Below are 19,883 nucleotides of genomic sequence, written 5' to 3'. Positions count from 1 at the left end.
CCGGTTGCAGCGCACTGCGCTCAGTTCCAAGAGAATTGCCCTCGGAGTCATCATGTGCAAAAAAAAAAAAAAAACCTCCGGGACCCGTGTGCACTTCGCACTGCAGCATCTGCAATATCTTAAGACTAAAGCTGATGCTATTTTCTGCACCACTTTGCGCATGCTTTTCTATCCACCTATCTAATTGCAACACGTGGATGGGTTGTTCATAAATGTGTCTCTGATGTGCACATTACTCTGAGGACTAATAGTTTTCACATTATTAACAGTTTCCCAGCATCACCTCTAAGTGTCGCCAAAGGAACAATAGCTGTAGATGTTACGCCCCTGTAAAGGGGAATAATAATGAATACACACAGACACGATGTATCGTCAGTCACGTCCAGTGTTGTAATGTATTTTCCAATAATTCACAACTTCCTTTACAGCATTGTACATTGTTAATAAACCAAAACTGTTTAAGCATCTGTTCTGTCAATATATAGTTCAGTAAAAGAAATAAAGCATTGCGTTGGAAATATAAAATATATCTCTACAATGTGTAAAATTCAGAATTGACTAACTGTATTTTCAATACACAGCAACTGTATAATGATATTCACTCACTTTTACATCTGCTTCTGTACAAACATAAACGAAAGTATCTCACATTTTATCATGTGGAATATTCACAACCAAACCTACATTCTGCAAAATGGAAGTATCATTCATTCACTCATAAACAGAAAAAGAGTAACGGTGCTACACGTTTATCATTAAACATATTCTCATTAAATGTCTGACGTTGTAAATAAACAACACAACTACACCTCTGAAACAACGTCGTCTGCACGGCACGACCAGCTAGCAAGAAAACTACGGTGGAATTAGCATTGACATAAACAAAACTTAATAGCTCTCAAACTTACTTTAAACTCCGTTATTGTACTCCCTACTCATGTTTCGTGACACATAAAACATATAAACACATGTTACAGCTGCTTATGTTCACTTTTCTTACCTGTAAAGGGGAATAATAATGAATACACACAGACACGATGTATCGTCAGTCACGTCCAGTGTTGTAATGGACGAGCGAAACACCGTCTTCCCCTCTACCGTCTCAGCTCAGGCAAAAGCAATCGAACCCCGAACACCCGAGGTGATTTTAGGATTAGCTTTCAGAAACACAACTTATAAGATGAAACACTTTAGAAACAACATAAATAATATTAAGAGAGCTTTTCTAAAATAAAATAGATAATTACTTGTGTTTTACACACTTTTAACTTGTGACTCTATACTCGTCTGTCTCATAGACCAAAGCAATAGATAATGGATCACTTGATCAGCAGATCACCTGGAATTTAACCTTAATCCACTTTTCTTAAACCTTTATCATTACTGATGTGTTTTTAACCATGTACTTTAATGAATTAAATCATTGTTATATCATTCTTCCTTTTACTGTTTTTAGAAACGGATGTGAGTTTATAAACCCTTGTTTTAGCAGTTTTAACAGCACTTTTAACACTTTTTTTAACCATTACACACTCCCCCTCAATAAAAATGTCGTCCTCGACATGAAACGATTAAGGCAGGTGCATAATATACAATCAAGGTATTCTCACAGTTCTTATGTAGGCACTTGACAGCCCAAAAGTCCTTGAGTATGTGATGTGTGGCAGGTCAAGCTGCTTCAACAGTCCATTATGAGTGTGTTTGTGTGTCACTCTGCTTTCACAAAAGTCCATGAGTGTATGGGATGTGTATGTATGGTGACACTCCGCTTCCTCAAAAGTCCATGAGTGTATGGGATATGTGTGTATGTTGACACTCCGCTTCCTCAAAAGTCCATGAGTGTGTGTGATGTGTGTGCAAGACAGTCCATAAAATGTCTGTGGTTACCCGTGCAGGTGCACAGGCTGGTATGTGGGGTACTGGACAGAATCTGGCCACATGGTCCCTGGTTGATGGATTCTGTAGTGTTGCATAGGGTTAAACCTATACATGGATCTGGCCGGAGGTCCCATACTGTAGCAAACTGGATTACCAAACTCATTATAGGTGAATAGCTTTGGTGGTCGCCTTTCTCTCCTTGGCCGCTCTTGTACTTGTTCATTTTCACTCTGGCTGTCACATGGTGGAGGCGACATAGGTGGCGGTGCAGGGTTGTCTCCAAGAATTTCCAGTTCCTCTGGAGCCTCATCTCTGTCCAGCAACTCAATCTCACCTGGATCCTCTCTCAGCTGTGTCAGTGTTTGCTGTTGTTCCCCTTGCTTGTGATGTGCTCCTGCCGGTTCAGAGTCTGCTGCCTGGCCAACACATTCCTTTTCATTACCTGCCTGTGGATGTGCATCCTGGAGAGGCTGTTGAGGTAGGTAATAGAGCCAGTCATCCTCTGAATCCTCATCACTGTCATCCTCTTGCTGACTCTGAGCACTTTTTCCTTCACCTGTCTGTTTCAGGCTTTTCCTCCGTGATCTGGCGACTTTTAGGGGAACTTCCAAAGGCAGATGGTCACACGGAAGCAAGAGATTGCGATGTAATATCCTGCTATCTCGCCCCTTTCCTTGTTCCGGTACAACTTCATAAACTGGAGCATCTTTGTTTACTCGGCGAACGACTTTGTGAATGATTTCTTCCCAATGACTGCGTAGCTTGCCAGTCCCTCCTCTTGGGGTCAAGTTTCTAACAAGGACGCGGTCTCCTGGTTCCAACTCTGAGCTTCTTACTTTGCGATCATGGTTTCTTTTTCCTCGTTCAGCTGATTTTCTTGCACTGTTCTTTGTTATTTCATAGGCTTCCTGCATCCCTTCACGCCACTTTCGCATGTACTCTCTGTGGTCAGGCGTACCTGTTTCTGGTGTCAGACGGAAGAGGATGTCGACAGGCAGTCTTGGAGTCCTCCCAAAAAGGAGATAAAAGGGAGAAAAACCTGTGACTTCACACTTTGTACAGTTGTATGCAAAAATCAACTTGTTCAATGACTCCTTCCAGTTCGATTTCTCTCTCTCTGTCAGTGTTCTGAGCATCTGTATTAGTGTTCGGTTGAAACGCTCTACTTGGCCGTTTCCTTCAGGGTGGTATGGCGTTGTTCGTGAGCCTAGCACTCCAGAAGTCTGCTTCAGTTGTGACAGGAGCTGGTTTTGAAATTCACCTCCCTGATCATGATGGATGCGTTGAGGGAAACCAAACTTTAATGCATAATCATTGAAAAGCTTGTCCGCTACTGTTTTTGCCGACTTAGAGGTGGTGGCATAAGCTTGGGCAAATCTTGAGAAATGATCAATGATAACCAATACATATTCATAACCGCCTGAACACTTGTCAAGATGCAAAAAGTCAATGGAGACTAATTCAAAGGGCTGGGTTGTGACAATGTTGGTTAGTGGTGCTCTAATCTCTCGGCTGGGCTTCTTTTGTTTTAAACACGAACAGCTTCGAGCCACATAATGTTCAATGTCCTGCTGCATATGAGGCCAAAAGAAGCGCTCTCTTACCAATGAAGTGGTGCGGTCGACTCCTTGGTGCCCCATGTCATCATGTAGTTCTTTCAAAACAGTTGTCTTGTACTTTTCTGGCAGAACAAGCTGTGTTCGTGTGGCTGTTTTTCGACGCAGGATGCCATCATCATCTAAGGTGAGTTTTTCCCATTCACGTATCAGTCTTTTACTTTGTGCACTGAATGAATTTAACTGTTTGTTATCAGGTCTTTTATTTAACTGACGACACTCAATCACTGGGCCGATATTTTTATCTTTCTTTTGAGCTTGACAAATCTCTGCAGGCAAGAGAGGCTGATGTTTTGACTTTGTGATGTCTTTTGACTGAGCAGACAGAGCCATGGACCACACTGAACTTGGACTTGGGTCCTCAACTGACTGTACTACTGCTTGTACTGACCGAGATGACAATTCTTCAGTGCAGTCTTTCAACATGGTGTCGATGTCTACTGGCATTCTCGAAAGACTGTCGGCATCGACGTTTTCCTTTCCTGGCCGGTATCGTATGGTGAGGTGGAAATCTGCTAATTCAGCAACCCATCGGCATCCAGTTGCGTTTAGCTTTGCTGTGGACAAAACATAAGTGAGCGGATTATTATCCGTATACACAGTGCATGATGAGCCGATCAAATAGTCCCTGAATTTTTCACACACGGCCCATTTTAGGGCCAGGAACTCTAGTTTTCCGGAATGTAGATGGTAGTTCTTCTCGGATACAGTGAGGGTCCGGGATGCGTATGCTATTACTCGCATTTTTCCTTCCTGTTGTTGATATAAAACGGCTCCCAGGCCCAGGTTGGACGCGTCCGTGTGTAAAACAAAAGGTTTGCTGAAGTCAGGAAAGGCAAGTATTGGCGGCTCCACCAGATGATCCAAAAGTTCCTCAAGCAAGTGTTGATGTTTTTCTGTCCATACAATGGGCTGGTTAGAGGACGCTCCATTGTGTCTCTTTTTCATCTGTCTCGTTCTTGTCCCATGTTTGTCACTCTTTTGTACATCAGTAGGGGCTCTCAAGAGGTCGTATAGAGGGGCAGCTATCTGAGAAAAATTACGAATGTACTGGCGATAATAACTGAGGAGACCCATGATAGCTCTTAATTCTCCAACAGTGCTTGGTCGCTTGTCTTTTAGGGCTCTAACAGCTATGGTGTCAGCAGGGTCAATTTTACTGCCCTCTGATGAAACGACCCGCCCCAGATAACGAACCTCTCGACGAAACATCTCACATTTGGCCGGCTTCAACTTTATGCCATACTCTCTCAATCGGCGCAGCACAGTTCTGACATTTTCAACATGACTTTCAAATGACTGACTGAACACAAGTATATCGTCAAGATATGGAATACAAATCTGATCTCGAATTCCCTCCAGACACTCTTCCATGCATCGCTGGAAGGCAGCCGGCGCGTTCATCAAGCCAAAGGGGATTCGGATCCATTCATACAAACCCCAGGGGGTTACGAAAGCAGTGAGGGGGCGACTCTTTTCTGCCATGAACCCCTGATGGTAGGCTTTCCCCTGGTCTAAGAGCGAAAACCATGAGTGACCCCCCAGGCCGTCCATAATGTCCTGCACTCGGGGAATGGGCTGACGGTCTGGTACGGTTTTGTGGTTTAACTCACGGTAATTTATACACAGGCGTAAGCTTCCATCCTTTTTACGAACGCACACAACTGGAGATGCATAAGGTGAGTTTGATTTGCGCACCCAACCTTGTGTGATGAGGTCATGCAAGTAGCTCTTCATCTCTTGATAAAGTGGTTTTGGCACGGAGATGTAAGTTTTGGCCACAGGCTCAGTGTCTTTCAGTGAGATGGAGAGCCGCAGATTCTCAATACAGCCAATGTCGTCATCAGAAGTAGAGAAAGAGCCTGACTCTTCTCTTAACATTTGTTTAACTATTTCTTTTTCAGATGGGCCGAGGTGGTTCACGTCGACTGGGGGTTCCCATTCACCAGAAGAGGTTTGTTCATTTCTTACTCTCACATTACTCACTGTGACTGGAGGAGAGGTGCAGGATCGTTCGAAGATTGTCGGTGGATAAACTGCTTGAACCTGCTGCGCTGTCCCAATAACAGTTCTGCCAGTGAGCACGACGTCATGGTCTGTTGGGTTTTGTACATCAACAATTATGAATGGTTTTGCCCCTTTTTCCAGTGTCACAAGAGTATCAGTGAACTCAAGGCCTTCTGGCCACTGTGGGTCAACACTAGGCTCAAACATCAGTGTTGTCTCAACTTGTGAAGGTGCTGTCAAAACACGGCAGTCTACTTTTACAGATGTGTGTTTGGGGACATGGACTCGCTCTCTGGTCGTCTTGACAACATATTCATGTGATCGCTGTTCGGCAGTAACTTGCTCTACAAAAACTTTAGCATGATCCATCTCAAAGCCAGGAAAAGCTGCTTGGACAGTTTTAATTAGCTGCTGCCTATCAGTGGCGTTACTCTGCTGTAGCTCAGTATCAACAATCAGTCCAATAACATTTGAGCCAATAATAGGTCGTGCAAGACTGTTACCTTTAATCACCAGGGTGGGAACAACGACCTCTGTTGTGGGGACTCCATCTGCAGCTAATCTAAACGTCACCTCTATCCATCCGACGTATGGCATGTCTTCACCATTAGCAGCAACAAGGTTTAAAGTGTCATTAGCATCAATGATCTCAGAAATGTCTCTCAGTGTTACATGTGATAAATGTTCTGTTTTCCAGTGTTCACTCACCACAGTCACTTGTGAGCCGGAGTCCCACAAAGCTCTAACCTGCTGGTCTTGGATATGGCAGTCAATAAGGTATTTATTTCCAACTAAAGGAGCAACTTTGATGTGTTTTCTCTTTCGTGTTGTGGCTCGGACTGTTTTACATGAGGCTGTTAAACATTGATTTCTGTGGACCATCCAGTGTTCATGTTGACATGCTTTGGAACAGTATAACACACCTTTACATGATGCACATTGTCTCAGCCTCACGTTCCTTCCATGTGCACCACAGTGTACACAAAGTTGGGGCGCTGTTGATGAAGCGGTCACTCCCTGCCCCGCTGGGGTAACCCTGGCCCGTTTAAAGCGCTCCCTCTGAATTGACCTGACCTGCCCACTCTGCAACCGACTGCGAAATGTTCATTACTGCCGCATCTGAAGCAGTGACTACAGTCTTCTACATTTTCCTGCTCGCAAGCATAACATCTCCTTCTACGGCGTGGTGCAGGTGTGGGGAAAGGGCGTTGGTTGGCGAACCTTTGGTGGGGCTGAAGATAGCCATGTTGTGTTGCAGGGGCAGGAGCAGCCCAGTGTCTCTGCGGCGGGCCGTGGTGGACTGGTGCTAGCTGATGAGGAGTGCAGTCTGGTGGTAATACTGGGTCTGGTTGCTGCCTTGGTGGGTAAGAGGGCTGCTGCATCGACTCTTTGATGGAAGCAACTTCAGCTTTAAGGTCCTTTAAGAGAGACATGTTAGCTTTCATTTCTTGCAGTTCTGAGAGAATATCAATCTGATTCTTACTGTGACCCGCCTGACTCGTTTTCTCCTTCTTTTCAGCAGGGGTGTGGTCAGACTGAGCAGAGTGGACGGCTACAGGTCGCTGTGGTGTTGTCATTTTCCTCTTGTCTTGCCTCTCACTTTCATAAGCACATGCTGTATTCAGTTTTTCAAACAGGAGTTCATCAGAAACACTAGCTTGTTCCAGGTATGGCTGTAGATCTCGTTTGATATTATCATTCTGCAAGCCAGTCATCACTGAGTGAAGAAACATGTTCTGTACTAGCACTGGATCATATCTTAGGCCTGACTCTGACTCTTGTGAGGCAAACAGAATCTTCTGCCTTAGATCTAGAGCACGGATGAGGAAGTTTTGAGGCGTCTCTTTTGTGCCCTGAACTTCTGATGACAGCTGTTTATATAATTCTGTTGCGCTCTTTTCTTGGTAATGACAACGGAGAATCCTCCTAAGTGTTGGTAGTTTGAGGTCACTTTTCCCCTCTAAGTAACTGCGTAACTGCATTCCTGGAACAATGGCTCTTATGACGGCATCAACAATCTCAGTCTCAGGAAAACCCTTTAGGAGGCCATGCTCAATCTGCCGTGCTAAGCTGGAAAATGTGAGGCGATCTTTTTGTCCTGGTTCTCCGATCTGTCCCGATATTTTAAACTCTTTGTGCCAGGGGGGAGGGGCCTGACCTGGACCTGTACCTGAGACTGGCGTCGTGTGGAAGACTGTGGTGACCTGAGCCTTGTGTTCACTTCCGCTATAAGTACTCCCTGTAAAAGGCAGTGGCTCTAACGGAGGGAGCCTGCTTTCTTGTGGTATAGTGACCCCTGTGTTGTCTTGTCCATTTTGATCTTCATTTGATTTTGCTTGAAGCTTAGTGAAGTGCTCAGTCATAGCTACCTCAGCATGGAGCTCAGTTACCTTGTCTTTTAAGAATAGGAGCTCTGACATTCCCATATCCTCGAGTTCTTGTAACTCCTCTCTCTGCAGGTGATTACTTATCATTGTTACTAATGACGTTCTGTTCTTTCCTGCCACATGCTCAAATTTTTCTCCAGCAATAGCGAGGAAGTCACATATTTTCTTTAGATTGTCTGCTGGCAGTGTACACAAAAGTTCAAGTATTTCCATCTGCAGTGTCTCTATCTCAATTGACTCCATTGTCCTTGTGGCAACAACTCAGTGCTCTGTAGCAGTAGTAGTTCGTGTGCTAAACCTCAGCAACAGCGCTCCTGGTACTTTAAGTTCACCTCAGATTGCTTGTGCTCTTTGTTGTAGACGTTCAAACCACCACCGTAGAAGCCACTAGATGCTGCCGGCCTGGGTAAGTTGAAGGGGACTGAATGAGAGCTGGGGACGTCCGTTGCTAGCAGAAGTCGAACCTCGTCTCACCCAATCCCAGCGGTGCCTCCAGAAAATGTTACGCCCCTGTAAAGGGGAATAATAATGAATACACACAGACACGATGTATCGTCAGTCACGTCCAGTGTTGTAATGTATTTTCCAATAATTCACAACTTCCTTTACAGCATTGTACATTGTTAATAAACCAAAACTGTTTAAGCATCTGTTCTGTCAATATATAGTTCAGTAAAAGAAATAAAGCATTGCGTTGGAAATATAAAATATATCTCTACAATGTGTAAAATTCAGAATTGACTAACTGTATTTTCAATACACAGCAACTGTATAATGATATTCACTCACTTTTACATCTGCTTCTGTACAAACATAAACGAAAGTATCTCACATTTTATCATGTGGAATATTCACAACCAAACCTACATTCTGCAAAATGGAAGTATCATTCATTCACTCATAAACAGAAAAAGAGTAACGGTGCTACACGTTTATCATTAAACATATTCTCATTAAATGTCTGACGTTGTAAATAAACAACACAACTACACCTCTGAAACAACGTCGTCTGCACGGCACGACCAGCTAGCAAGAAAACTACGGTGGAATTAGCATTGACATAAACAAAACTTAATAGCTCTCAAACTTACTTTAAACTCCGTTATTGTACTCCCTACTCATGTTTCGTGACACATAAAACATATAAACACATGTTACAGCTGCTTATGTTCACTTTTCTTACCTGTAAAGGGGAATAATAATGAATACACACAGACACGATGTATCGTCAGTCACGTCCAGTGTTGTAATGGACGAGCGAAACACCGTCTTCCCCTCTACCGTCTCAGCTCAGGCAAAAGCAATCGAACCCCGAACACCCGAGGTGATTTTAGGATTAGCTTTCAGAAACACAACTTATAAGATGAAACACTTTAGAAACAACATAAATAATATTAAGAGAGCTTTTCTAAAATAAAATAGATAATTACTTGTGTTTTACACACTTTTAACTTGTGACTCTATACTCGTCTGTCTCATAGACCAAAGCAATAGATAATGGATCACTTGATCAGCAGATCACCTGGAATTTAACCTTAATCCACTTTTCTTAAACCTTTATCATTACTGATGTGTTTTTAACCATGTACTTTAATGAATTAAATCATTGTTATATCATTCTTCCTTTTACTGTTTTTAGAAACGGATGTGAGTTTATAAACCCTTGTTTTAGCAGTTTTAACAGCACTTTTAACACTTTTTTTAACCATTACATAGAAACGTGCGTACGCCAGCTATGGAGTTGGCGTGGGCCACCGCACTTTTCCACGGTCATTTCACTTTTGATACATCTGAACGTTGGCGTGGAAAATGACGTACGCCACTTTTTTGTGCGTACGCAACATTGATACATGAGGCCCCAGGTTATGTGCGTTCAAGTACTGAAACAGAATACATGATCTCAAAACATACATCAAGTCATTCAAGTATATAAAAACAGAGTACATAATATCCCAGAACCTAGTCAATTGTAACAATACAGCCTCTTATCTTTTACTATGTTTTCAGTCACAAACCATTAAGTGTGAAAACCACAAATATCTTTGAGTGGTGGTAATGAACTAAGAACATAGTACAAGATAAGAGGCTGTATGATGATGAATGACCACTTCAGCATAGGCTCCACCCACAACCACTCTGAGCACCACGAGTGACAGTGCTGAGGCCTCAGTACAGATCACATCTCAACTAATTGGAGCCTCAGGATAATTTGCTCTTTAGAAGTTTTTCTAGCAGGACTCCTGTAAGAGGAATCCCCCCTTACCTGTCTAAAATAAATAAACATTTGTAGGCCTCTGCACTAGGTCTGGAAATGCTTGAGGAAGCTGTTCTTGAGGCTGATCCTGTAAAGCCAGATTTTACAAAAAAAAACATTGTATATATAACAACACAATTCCTGAAAACATATAAAAGAAAAACCACCAGAAACACCAAACTATGTGGTAATGAATTGTGGAATTGGATTGTTAAAGTGTATTTCATCATTTCTGAGTTGAGCATTTTTTGGGCATATCCAGAGGAACCAGTGACACACTTGGACCCTTACTTACTATATCCCTTCCCCAACAATATAACAGTATAAAAATGTGGAATCTACTGGCATTGGCAATTTCCTACTCATCCTCAAATGAAAGTTTGGTAAATTACTAATATTTGTGTGTCTGTCGTTACTGTAGAACAATTATACATTTCAGACCAAGTTTACGTGTGTTGCTGTCATCACAGTTGTGACTGCAGTGACCTCCCCTTCCCTCCCTCCTAGAGAAGGTGTGGTGGCCAAGTGGTAAGGCGTTGGTCTCATAAACCAAAGATCATGGGTTCTATCCCCATCCATACCTTTGTTCTATAATCCTTCTACAAGGCTCCAGATTCAGCAGCGTGACTGACACTGCTCTGAGCTACTTCACTGTTGACTGTACACTGACTAAAAGAAAAGTAAAATATTCTGTAGTGATTCAGCAGTCAGAGTTTAAACCACACACACTCCTGCAGCTGTGTGCTCTGTGTTCACTTGTTCCTCTCACACTTACACAGACACAGGCTCCACCTCCTGGCTAACCACACAGTGATCTAGCATAATTACTGCATGAAGTCCAAGAAGAGGTGACAGCATCTCATAATGAGAAAAGAGTTTAAGCTTCAAACAAACCCCCACCAGAGAACAACTATTAGTGTAAATATATATTATTACATATTTGCATTAATGACATGTGTTCATCCACCTGTAGCTTCCTGTGTGACAGAGCTGCAGTGGATTTCCTGTAACTATTTAAACCTGTGAATGCAGCAGCAGCTGCTCCTAACAACCTCTGTCCTTTATGTCCACAATCAAGTCCTCAGGTCATTTCTCAACTCAGTTCCATTTCACACCTTTGGAAGTATGGTGGCCAAGTGGTAAGGCGTTGGTCTTGTAAACCAAAGATCAGGGGTGTGATCCCCATCCATGCTGAGTCAGTGTAGGTCACATCTCAACTAAGTTGAGCATCAGGACCATTTACTCTTCAGAAGTTTTTCTAGAAAGGCTCCGACAAAACAAATCCCACCACTGACTATCTAAAACAAAAAAATGCAAGTTCAACTTCTGTGGAAGGTTACTTCACAAACAGTGAGAAGCTGTGCAAGATAAGAGGCTGTATGATAATGAACACAGTGACCACTTAAGCATACCCCACCCACACCACTCTGAGCACCGCGAGTGACAGGGCTGAGGCCTCAGTACAGATCACATCTCAACTGATGTGAGAATCAGGATTATTTGCTCTTTAGAAGTTTTTCTAGCAGGACTCCTGTAAAAGGAATCCCCCCTTACTTGTATAAAATAAATACTTGTAAGCCTCTACACTAGGTCTGGAAATGCTTGAGGAAGCTATACTTGATACTGATTTTGTAATAGAATAGCACCACATGTTGTGCTGAGGCCTACAGATCATTTCTCAACACAAGTAAGTGTCAAGATGATTTTAGAAGCTTTTCAAACAGGACTCCCAGGAATCTCACCACTGAATGTGTAAACAAATCATTAATCCAAATTAAACTTCTGTGGGAGGTTACTTTATAAGGTGAGTTGGTGCAGTTATTAGAGAAAATCAGTCACAAACCACGAAGTGTGAAAACTACAAATACCTTTGTAAGTATTGCCAACACTGTTGGTTAAGAGCTAAGATCATAGTACAACAGAAAAGGCCTTATGATGATGAACACAGTGACCATTTTAGCATAGGCTCCGCCCACAACCTGTCTGAACACCACGAGTGACAGCGCTGAGGCCTCAGTACATATCACATCTCAACTAAGCTGAGGATTAGGATGATTAGCTCTTTAGCAGTTTTTCTAGCAGGACTCCTGTAAAAGGAATCCCACCACTGACTGTCTAATACAAATAAATGCTCATGTGATTCAGCACTATTATGGGAAAACTTAAGGAAGCTATGCTAGAGGCTGATTTTCTAACAGATTTGAAACAAAGTTCTCAATTGGGTAAACATTTTAAAGATCCTGCGAAGCAAGATTTTACAAAAAAACATTGTATATATAACAACACAATTCCTTAAAACCTGTAAAAGAAAAAACACCAAACACACCAAACTATGTAGTGTATTTCATCATTTCTGAGTTGAGGATTTTTCGGGCAGGTCCCAAACCAGTGATACAGTTGGACCCCTACTTACCACACACATTATAATGGTAGAAAAATGTGGAATCTACTGGCATCAACATTTTCCTTCTCGTCCTCAAATGAAAGTTTGTTGAACTGTTAAATTACTCATAGCTATGTGTCTGTCATTACTGTAGAACAATTATACATAGTTTTAGACCAACCTTCAATCCCCATCCATACCTTTGTTCTATCGCTGTAACCTTAATAAAGGAGATGGTTAATCTCTGTGACCAAATGTTCTGTTGATCTGATCTGTAGCTCTTATGTTAAAGGAACTTGGGGCAGGATCAAGAAATAAGACTCATAGCGATACAACGCCCATTGCAGCCGTTAGGGTAACTGCAGCCAAGCTGGTGCGAGAGCGTACATGAACTCTCAGTGCCCAGCAGTGCAGCTGTGCAGCTTGCCAGCGGGGGGTCAGACCCGGCTCGTTTTGGTCAATGGGAAAGGAGCCAGATGCTGATTGTTAGCGGGTCGACCCGCATTTAAAAAACCCACGTCGACCCGCTAATTTTAGTGGGAAAACAGCTTTATACAGACACAGGCTCCACCTCCTAGCTAACCACACAGTGATCTGGCATAACTACTGCATGAAGTCCAAGAAGAAGTGACAGCATCTCATGATGAGAAAAACGTTTAAGCTTCAAACAAACATATTTTTCTGGTGTCACCACCAGAAAACAACCATGAGTCAAAATAAATAAAATTACATATTTGCATTAATGACATGTGTTCATCCACCTGTAGCCTCCTGTGTGACAGAGCTGCAGTGTATTTCCTGCAGTTAAAACAACATTAACTATTTAAACCTGTGAACGCAGCAACAGCAGCAGCTGCTCCTAACAATCCTAACAATCTCTGACCTCTATGTCCACCTTCAAGTCATTGTTGAGTTGCTCGTTCAGTTCCCCTTCCTTCTGACATGGAGGCGTGGTGGCCAAGTGGTAAGGCGTTGGTCTTGTAAACCAAAGATCATGGGTTCAATTCCCATCCATGCCTTTAATCTATTTCTGTTGGATCTTGAGTTTGGTTTGACTCTTCTGGGTTCAGTAGCTGATACACAGTATACTGTTCAGATCCAAGTTTCAGAGTTAGGGTTCTGAATTTGTTTGGAAAATCTGACTTCTTAATTGTAAATGAATGCACCACACACACTATCACACTGACTGACTTGAACCAGGTGCTGCTCAAAGTGTTAACAAGACCACAGACGACAGGGGAAGGACTAATAAGCTTCTCATGAAAGATTGTTGTATTATTCTGTTCATCTACAAACTGAGATAATGGAGGAATTTAACTTTGTTTGAATGAACCAATGTCAACAGAGAGAATTAGCTGACATACATGATAACGTCAGAAGTCGGTAGATCATAATGATTACAAGTTCACAAACAGCCCCTGTATATTTAGTCACTGTGGACAGCCACGCATGGCATCACTTTGACCCTTTGAAGAGAAGGTGTGGGAGTCAAGCAGTTAAGTTGGTCTGGTAAAGCAAAGATCATGGGTTTGGTCGCTATTAAATTGACTGACTGATGTTTTCTAGGGTACATACAGTGAAAAAATCACTAGCACCATGACTGAGTGTTTCCTATCCTGTCAACCAGTGGGGGCGGAGCTAAACTTGTGAAACACGGTCGGTAAAGAGACAGTTCATTGTCTAAATGCAAGGAGAGAGTAATCTAAAACACTACTGAATGTATTCTTAATATCTGAGTGTAAACCTCAAGCACATGCTTCAACTGCTCATCGAACCTCTGACAGATGGAAGGAGCAGGGAAAGCGAGTGACCCCTCACCTGCTGTGAAGGTAAGGGGCAGGGCCACGGCCTTGGTATCGGTGAGCGTCAGCAGGTTCTTGTTTGCAGTGAGGACGGACAGCTGCTGGAAGCCCTGACAGGTGCCCCAGATTGGGAAGTAGTCCCCAGCATCGTTGGCCTGCAGGAGGTGACAGTAAAAGGTGTTGGGATTGTGCTGTGCCTAGGTCAGACTGAAGTTGTTCCTGGTCTGTGGTGAGGATCAGTGAATGCCACATAAAACAAATCAACAACCTTCTGTTTCGCATGATCATGATAGCAACTCTAATGTGTCTACCTCCTCTGGTTGGAGGTTACCTTCAGAGCAAGGCTGTAGAAGATCTTAGCAGCTCGACTGTACTGAGACGTCTGGAGATCGACGTCTCCCCCTGGCAGCAACAATCTGAGGGGAGAACATTTAGACAGGTCAGCTGCATACTGGGAAATAACACCATGACATCACTTTCTGACTCGTAATTATAATGAACATGAAAAATTATCCCATATGTCACACAACAACAAAGGAAAATTCATATACATATGAATGAAGACAGTGTGACAGGGACATGTTCCACAGGATTGCAATGAGGCAGACAGAACATTTTATCCAACTGTTGGTTGGTGGTTTAGTTGATCAGAGTCTAGTTTAACTCTGGTTTATGTTGTTAAAACCGTATCTGCTGCTGCAGTTCAGTACATTAAGGTCATTTATAGGGCTTGAACAGAGACCTTGCATAATTTTATGTATTATACAGAGAACGCCAAGTTTACCAGGACGACCTCTGACCTTTATATGGTCTTCTCCAGATGTGAAAATAGGATAATTACAACCGTAATCTGGAATAAAAGCATGAAGTCTAAGAAGAAGTGACAGCGTCTCATGATGAGAAAAACCTCTAAACTTACTGCTGTCACCAGCTGAAAACATACTGTATATCGGACCAAGTTTATGTGTGTTGCTGTCAACACACCTGTGACTGCAGAGACCTCCCCTTCCCTCCCTCCCAGAGAAGGTGTGGTGGCCAAGTGGTAAGGCGTTGGTCTCGTAAACCAAAGATCATGGGTTCAATCCCCATCCATACCTTTGTTCTATAATCCGTCTACAAGGCTCCAGATTCAGCAGCGTGACTGACACTGCTCTGAGCTACTGTTGACTGTACACTGACTAAAAGACTAAAAGAAGAGTAAACCATTCTGTGATTAAGCACACACACACTCCTGCAGCTGTGTGCTCTGTGTTCACATGTTACCAGGCTCCACCTCCTAGCTAACCACACAGTGATCTGGCATAATTACTGCATAAAGTCCAAGAAGAAGTGACAGCATCTCATAATGAGAAAAGAGTTTAAGCTTCAAACAAACTTTTTTTTTTTTGGTGCCACCGCCAGAGAACAACCATGAGTGTAAATACATATTATTACATATTTGCATTAGCCTAATGACATGTATTCATCCACCTGTAGCCTCCTGTGTGACAGAGCTGCAGTGGATTTCCTCTATTTAAACCTGTGAATTCAGCAGCTGCTCCTAACAACCTCTGTCCTTTATGTCCACAAGTCCTCAGGCCATTTCTTAACTCAATTCTACTTCACACCAACAGGGAGGTATGGTGGCCAAGTGGTAAGGCGTTGGTCTTGTAAAACAAAGATCACTTCTAAGCTTTTTGCTGTCACCAGCAGAAAACATATATCGGTGTTAATAAATATAATTACATATTTGCATTAATGACATGTGTTCATCCACCTGTAGCTCAAAACAACATTAACTATTTGTACCTGTGAATGCAGCAGCAGCTGCTCCAAACAACCTCTGTCCTTCATGTTCACATTACTTCATGTTACTGAATCAGTTCCCCTTCATATCTACACATGGAGGTGTGGTGGCCAAGTGGTAAGGTGTTGCTCTTGTGAACCAAAGATCATGGGTTCAATCCCCCTAATCTGTGTATTGTTCAGATGTCTACGTGATTATGCTTGGAGCCAGAGAAGGAAAACCAAAGTTTACCAGAGAATGTGAGAACCAGCTTCATAGTACAGGTTATCACGCCTGTCAAAGTTAGGTTTAGTCGACCCAGATAACTAAGAGTTATCCTGGAAAAGTTAAAAGTTAAACTTTGTGCCTATAGTCTGAGCCATGAGCAGGTGAGGGAAGTAGAATCAGCAGCAGTGTGATCATCAGGTGGAGGGGAACAGGGGTGATATTGTGTGTCAGAGGCAGTTGAACTCACCCGTTGATTGAGTAGAAGATCTTCGCATATTCTTCTTCTGTTCGATTGATTCTGTTGAAAAAACAGGGAAAAAAACAGTGTCCATCACAAAGTGAAACTGACCATTGAGCAATCAGTCAGAGATGTAACACAGTCCTCACATCTGTCATATCTGTGCAGAGCCGGCCCAAGTCTCCATGGGGCCCTAAGCTAAATTTGATTTTGGGCCCCTCTATTTCCAATAATATTGATTGTTGATCATTCACACACCTACAATAAACTCATTGTGGCTCTGGCAGTGTTGTCTTATTGTCAGTTGTTTATTGTCAATAAAAGTAACAGACAGTTCTTTTGGGCTCATAAGGTAGAACCACCACTGCATGTGCTGACAGAGACATGAAAAGTCTTATAGACAACAGTTCTCACAGATGTGCTTCTATCAGGCAGCTAAACCACATCCTCTTTAAAACTGAGACAGTTCACATCAAAGTGATACGTGACTTACACACAGCTCAATATCTAGGCTACAGGAGGGAGGGATGTGAATCTTTGGGTGTCTCTATTCGATTCAAAATCAATTCTCATATGCACATGTACATAGACATGTATCACCTGTAACAAAGGTGCTTTAAAAAAAATAGGAATGAGTTTACACATTCCTAATGTCAAGATAAATGTGCATTATAAACATGTAGTGTAATCAGCTGTATTCTAGAGGTGGCCTGTACTGAGTGTGTGACTCTCAGACCATGTAGGCCTGCACAATGGAAAAGGTTTTCATGCTGTTGTCAACCTTCCTGTCCATATGTTTACTGGTCTTTCAAATCCTTTCCCTAAAAGGAGTGATGAAATGGGACAACAAACACGGTCGTTGTTTTCAGCAAAATAAATTTCAAGCACTGTGGTAAAGAGAGAAAACAAAGAGTCAGATGTAGATGTAGCACTGTCTCTTCCTGCAGATAAATAATGACACAGTGACACCCCCACTCACTCAGGCTCTGCCCACACCTACGGTACATCTGGAACCATGACTGAAACAGCTGTCACTCCGAATGACGTCTCACTTCAACAGAAACATCAACCAGGATAATTTTGCTCTTTGAGTAATTTTCTAGAAGGACTCCTATAATAAGAGCAGTTCCCTCCCCCAGCATGTAGACAGTTAATGGACTTAATGACCTGGATTACCAGATAATTAACATACACATCATATTAAATAATAATATATTTAGAAGCATTTAGCACTGTAGTGAAAATGAGATGAAGCTCCATGAACCAGTTCAGATTAGTTTCTTGATGTGACATTTAAACAGAACAACACCTACTGGCCACAATGTGAAACAGACAAATACTAATGTTGAAACTATAGGATTGCAAAGTATCGGTGTAACAAACTATTATTACGTGCATCTTTATTCCAAGCAGAACCACTGCTGATACTGTAAAAACAAGGAACAGTCCTGTCCAGCTGGAAACATCTTAGTATTCAGAAAACCGACAGCACACTCCAATAAGTGTAATACTTTCTATTAATATCAATCGCACAGCAGCACAACATCTTAGTATTCCTCAGTGGATCATCTCTAAAGACTAGTCAGTGACACAAAGAGTTATAAGTCTAAAATGTATCATTAATGTCTGAGCTCTAATGTCTAGTCAGTTCAAAACTTCAAGCCCAACGCCCCAGAGAACTGAACAAAAAAGAAAGTAATTCAATAATTTAATTAAAATTCATCAAACCCTGCTTCTCTGATCCAGGCTAATTACGTGTTCATGGTACCTGATGGGGACGACCCTGGCCCCTGCTCCCTCCAGGTACTTGACGTAGGAGGCAGCGATGTAGGAAGAGCCGTGGGCAACTGGGTCTCCTGGAAGGTTCTCCTGAGCCAGAACACCTGGAGAGAGCAGGAGACAGGTTAACGTCTAGATAAATACACAAGAAAATACCTGAACTCCTGAATTTTAATTTCTCCATAAAATCTTCATGACTTCACTATCTTTCTGTTGTTGTTTCAAACAAAGGAAAGGACCGGTCTTACAGGGTGGTTAGGTCGGTTCAGTGCCAACAGTTTCAGGGGATCTGCATCAGAAAAGACTTTCTATTGTTGAAAACCTGCGGCTGATAATCAGGAAAAGCCACCAGATGATGGTGTCTGAGCACTTCCACGTCACCACACATCATTGGTCACTGTCAAAGTTTAGAATCCTACAATGATTCAAGGTATCAAGTGACACTGACTGATCCAGAGTCAGATCTGTAGTTATGATGACTAGATGACAAGTTCACTGATCAAACTGACATACGATGATTATTGTTGCATACATCAGCAGTGGATTTTTACTTTTTATATCATTATTACTTAGTATTTATTGTAGGTCACAGCTCCTCCTCTTGCCCCTGCTCAGGTAATATCAGTGCTGGGAGGATTCACGCTGTCAATTAGGTGCAGTAATGAAGCTGACGGTTAAGAGGAGACAACAGCTGGAAACATATACAGCGTCTCAACCAACAGCGGTTATAGCCTAATCTTAATGACTATGTATTAGTGGTGAATTAAACTGAAACGTAATTATTAGATAGGCTAGATAAACATCACAGATGAAAGTAGCCATTCCTAACCAGAAAAAGACAATTAGGCTATAAACTTATAGCCTACTAATAATAAATATGTCGTGTTTTATCAAACTATTCAAAATACATGGGCAAGCTACAGTAGTCTACAGGATATAGCCTAGAAATTTTAGTTTTATTGATCATCAATATTAATCGATAGTAGAAACGTAGCCTGCACCTGCAGTTAAAACAACAAGGTAGATGATGGCGGAACACACACACGCACACACTTATTCTGGAACATTCTCGGGCTATTACATAAGATCTGTCATAATCCACCGGACACTCCAGGACACAGCCGGTGAATCTTACCGATGATCGGTCGCTGGTTAAGCTGTTGGCCTCGACCCGCCACTACCGCCGCTACCGCCGCGCACTCAGCCGCACCGCAGCAGAGCCAAGCGGTCAGCACCGCGAACACGGCTGCAGCCGGCCAGCTCATCCCGAGCACCGGGCGGGATGGAAAAACGAAGCCGCCGGAGAAGTGGAGGTGGGAAGGGGGCGGGGGGGAGAGACTGCCTTCCGAGAGGTGGTGATACAGTGTTGGGTGATAATGATGATGATGATGATACTCTTTAGGACGCTCCTCTTTCCTGCCGCGCTCCTCCGGTCTGTGTCTTCACCTAGTCCGTCCAAGCTACGGTGTTACGGCATAAAGTCAGTCACGTGGGGGGTGTCCCCTACACACACGCGCGCGCACACACCCCGCCCCCCTCCAAACCC

At 42.8% G+C, this 19,883-nt stretch overlaps 1 protein-coding gene across 1 annotated transcript in view; it reads right to left on the bottom strand.

The window, feature by feature from the left end:
• The window catches only part of LOC310986735 (gamma-glutamyl hydrolase), a gene marked incomplete at both ends in the record, with an annotated part of 42,695 nt that extends 23,093 nt beyond the window's left edge, over positions 1–19,602 (bottom strand). Inside the window, 5 exons of the mRNA XM_083972793.1 lie at positions 14,344–14,482; positions 14,659–14,743; positions 16,568–16,618; positions 18,327–18,441; positions 19,473–19,602. Coding sequence (XP_083828919.1) covers positions 14,344–14,482; positions 14,659–14,743; positions 16,568–16,618; positions 18,327–18,441; positions 19,473–19,602 — 520 coding nt within the window. The remainder of the gene's footprint in view (positions 1–14,343; positions 14,483–14,658; positions 14,744–16,567; positions 16,619–18,326; positions 18,442–19,472) is intronic.
• Between the last annotated feature and the right edge of the window lie 281 nt (positions 19,603–19,883).

Source organism: Trachurus trachurus (assembly GCF_905171665.1).
Source record: "Trachurus trachurus genome assembly, chromosome: 5".
NCBI classification, from domain to species: domain Eukaryota; kingdom Metazoa; phylum Chordata; class Actinopteri; order Carangiformes; family Carangidae; genus Trachurus; species Trachurus trachurus.
This window is presented reverse-complemented; position numbering and strand designations above follow the sequence as displayed.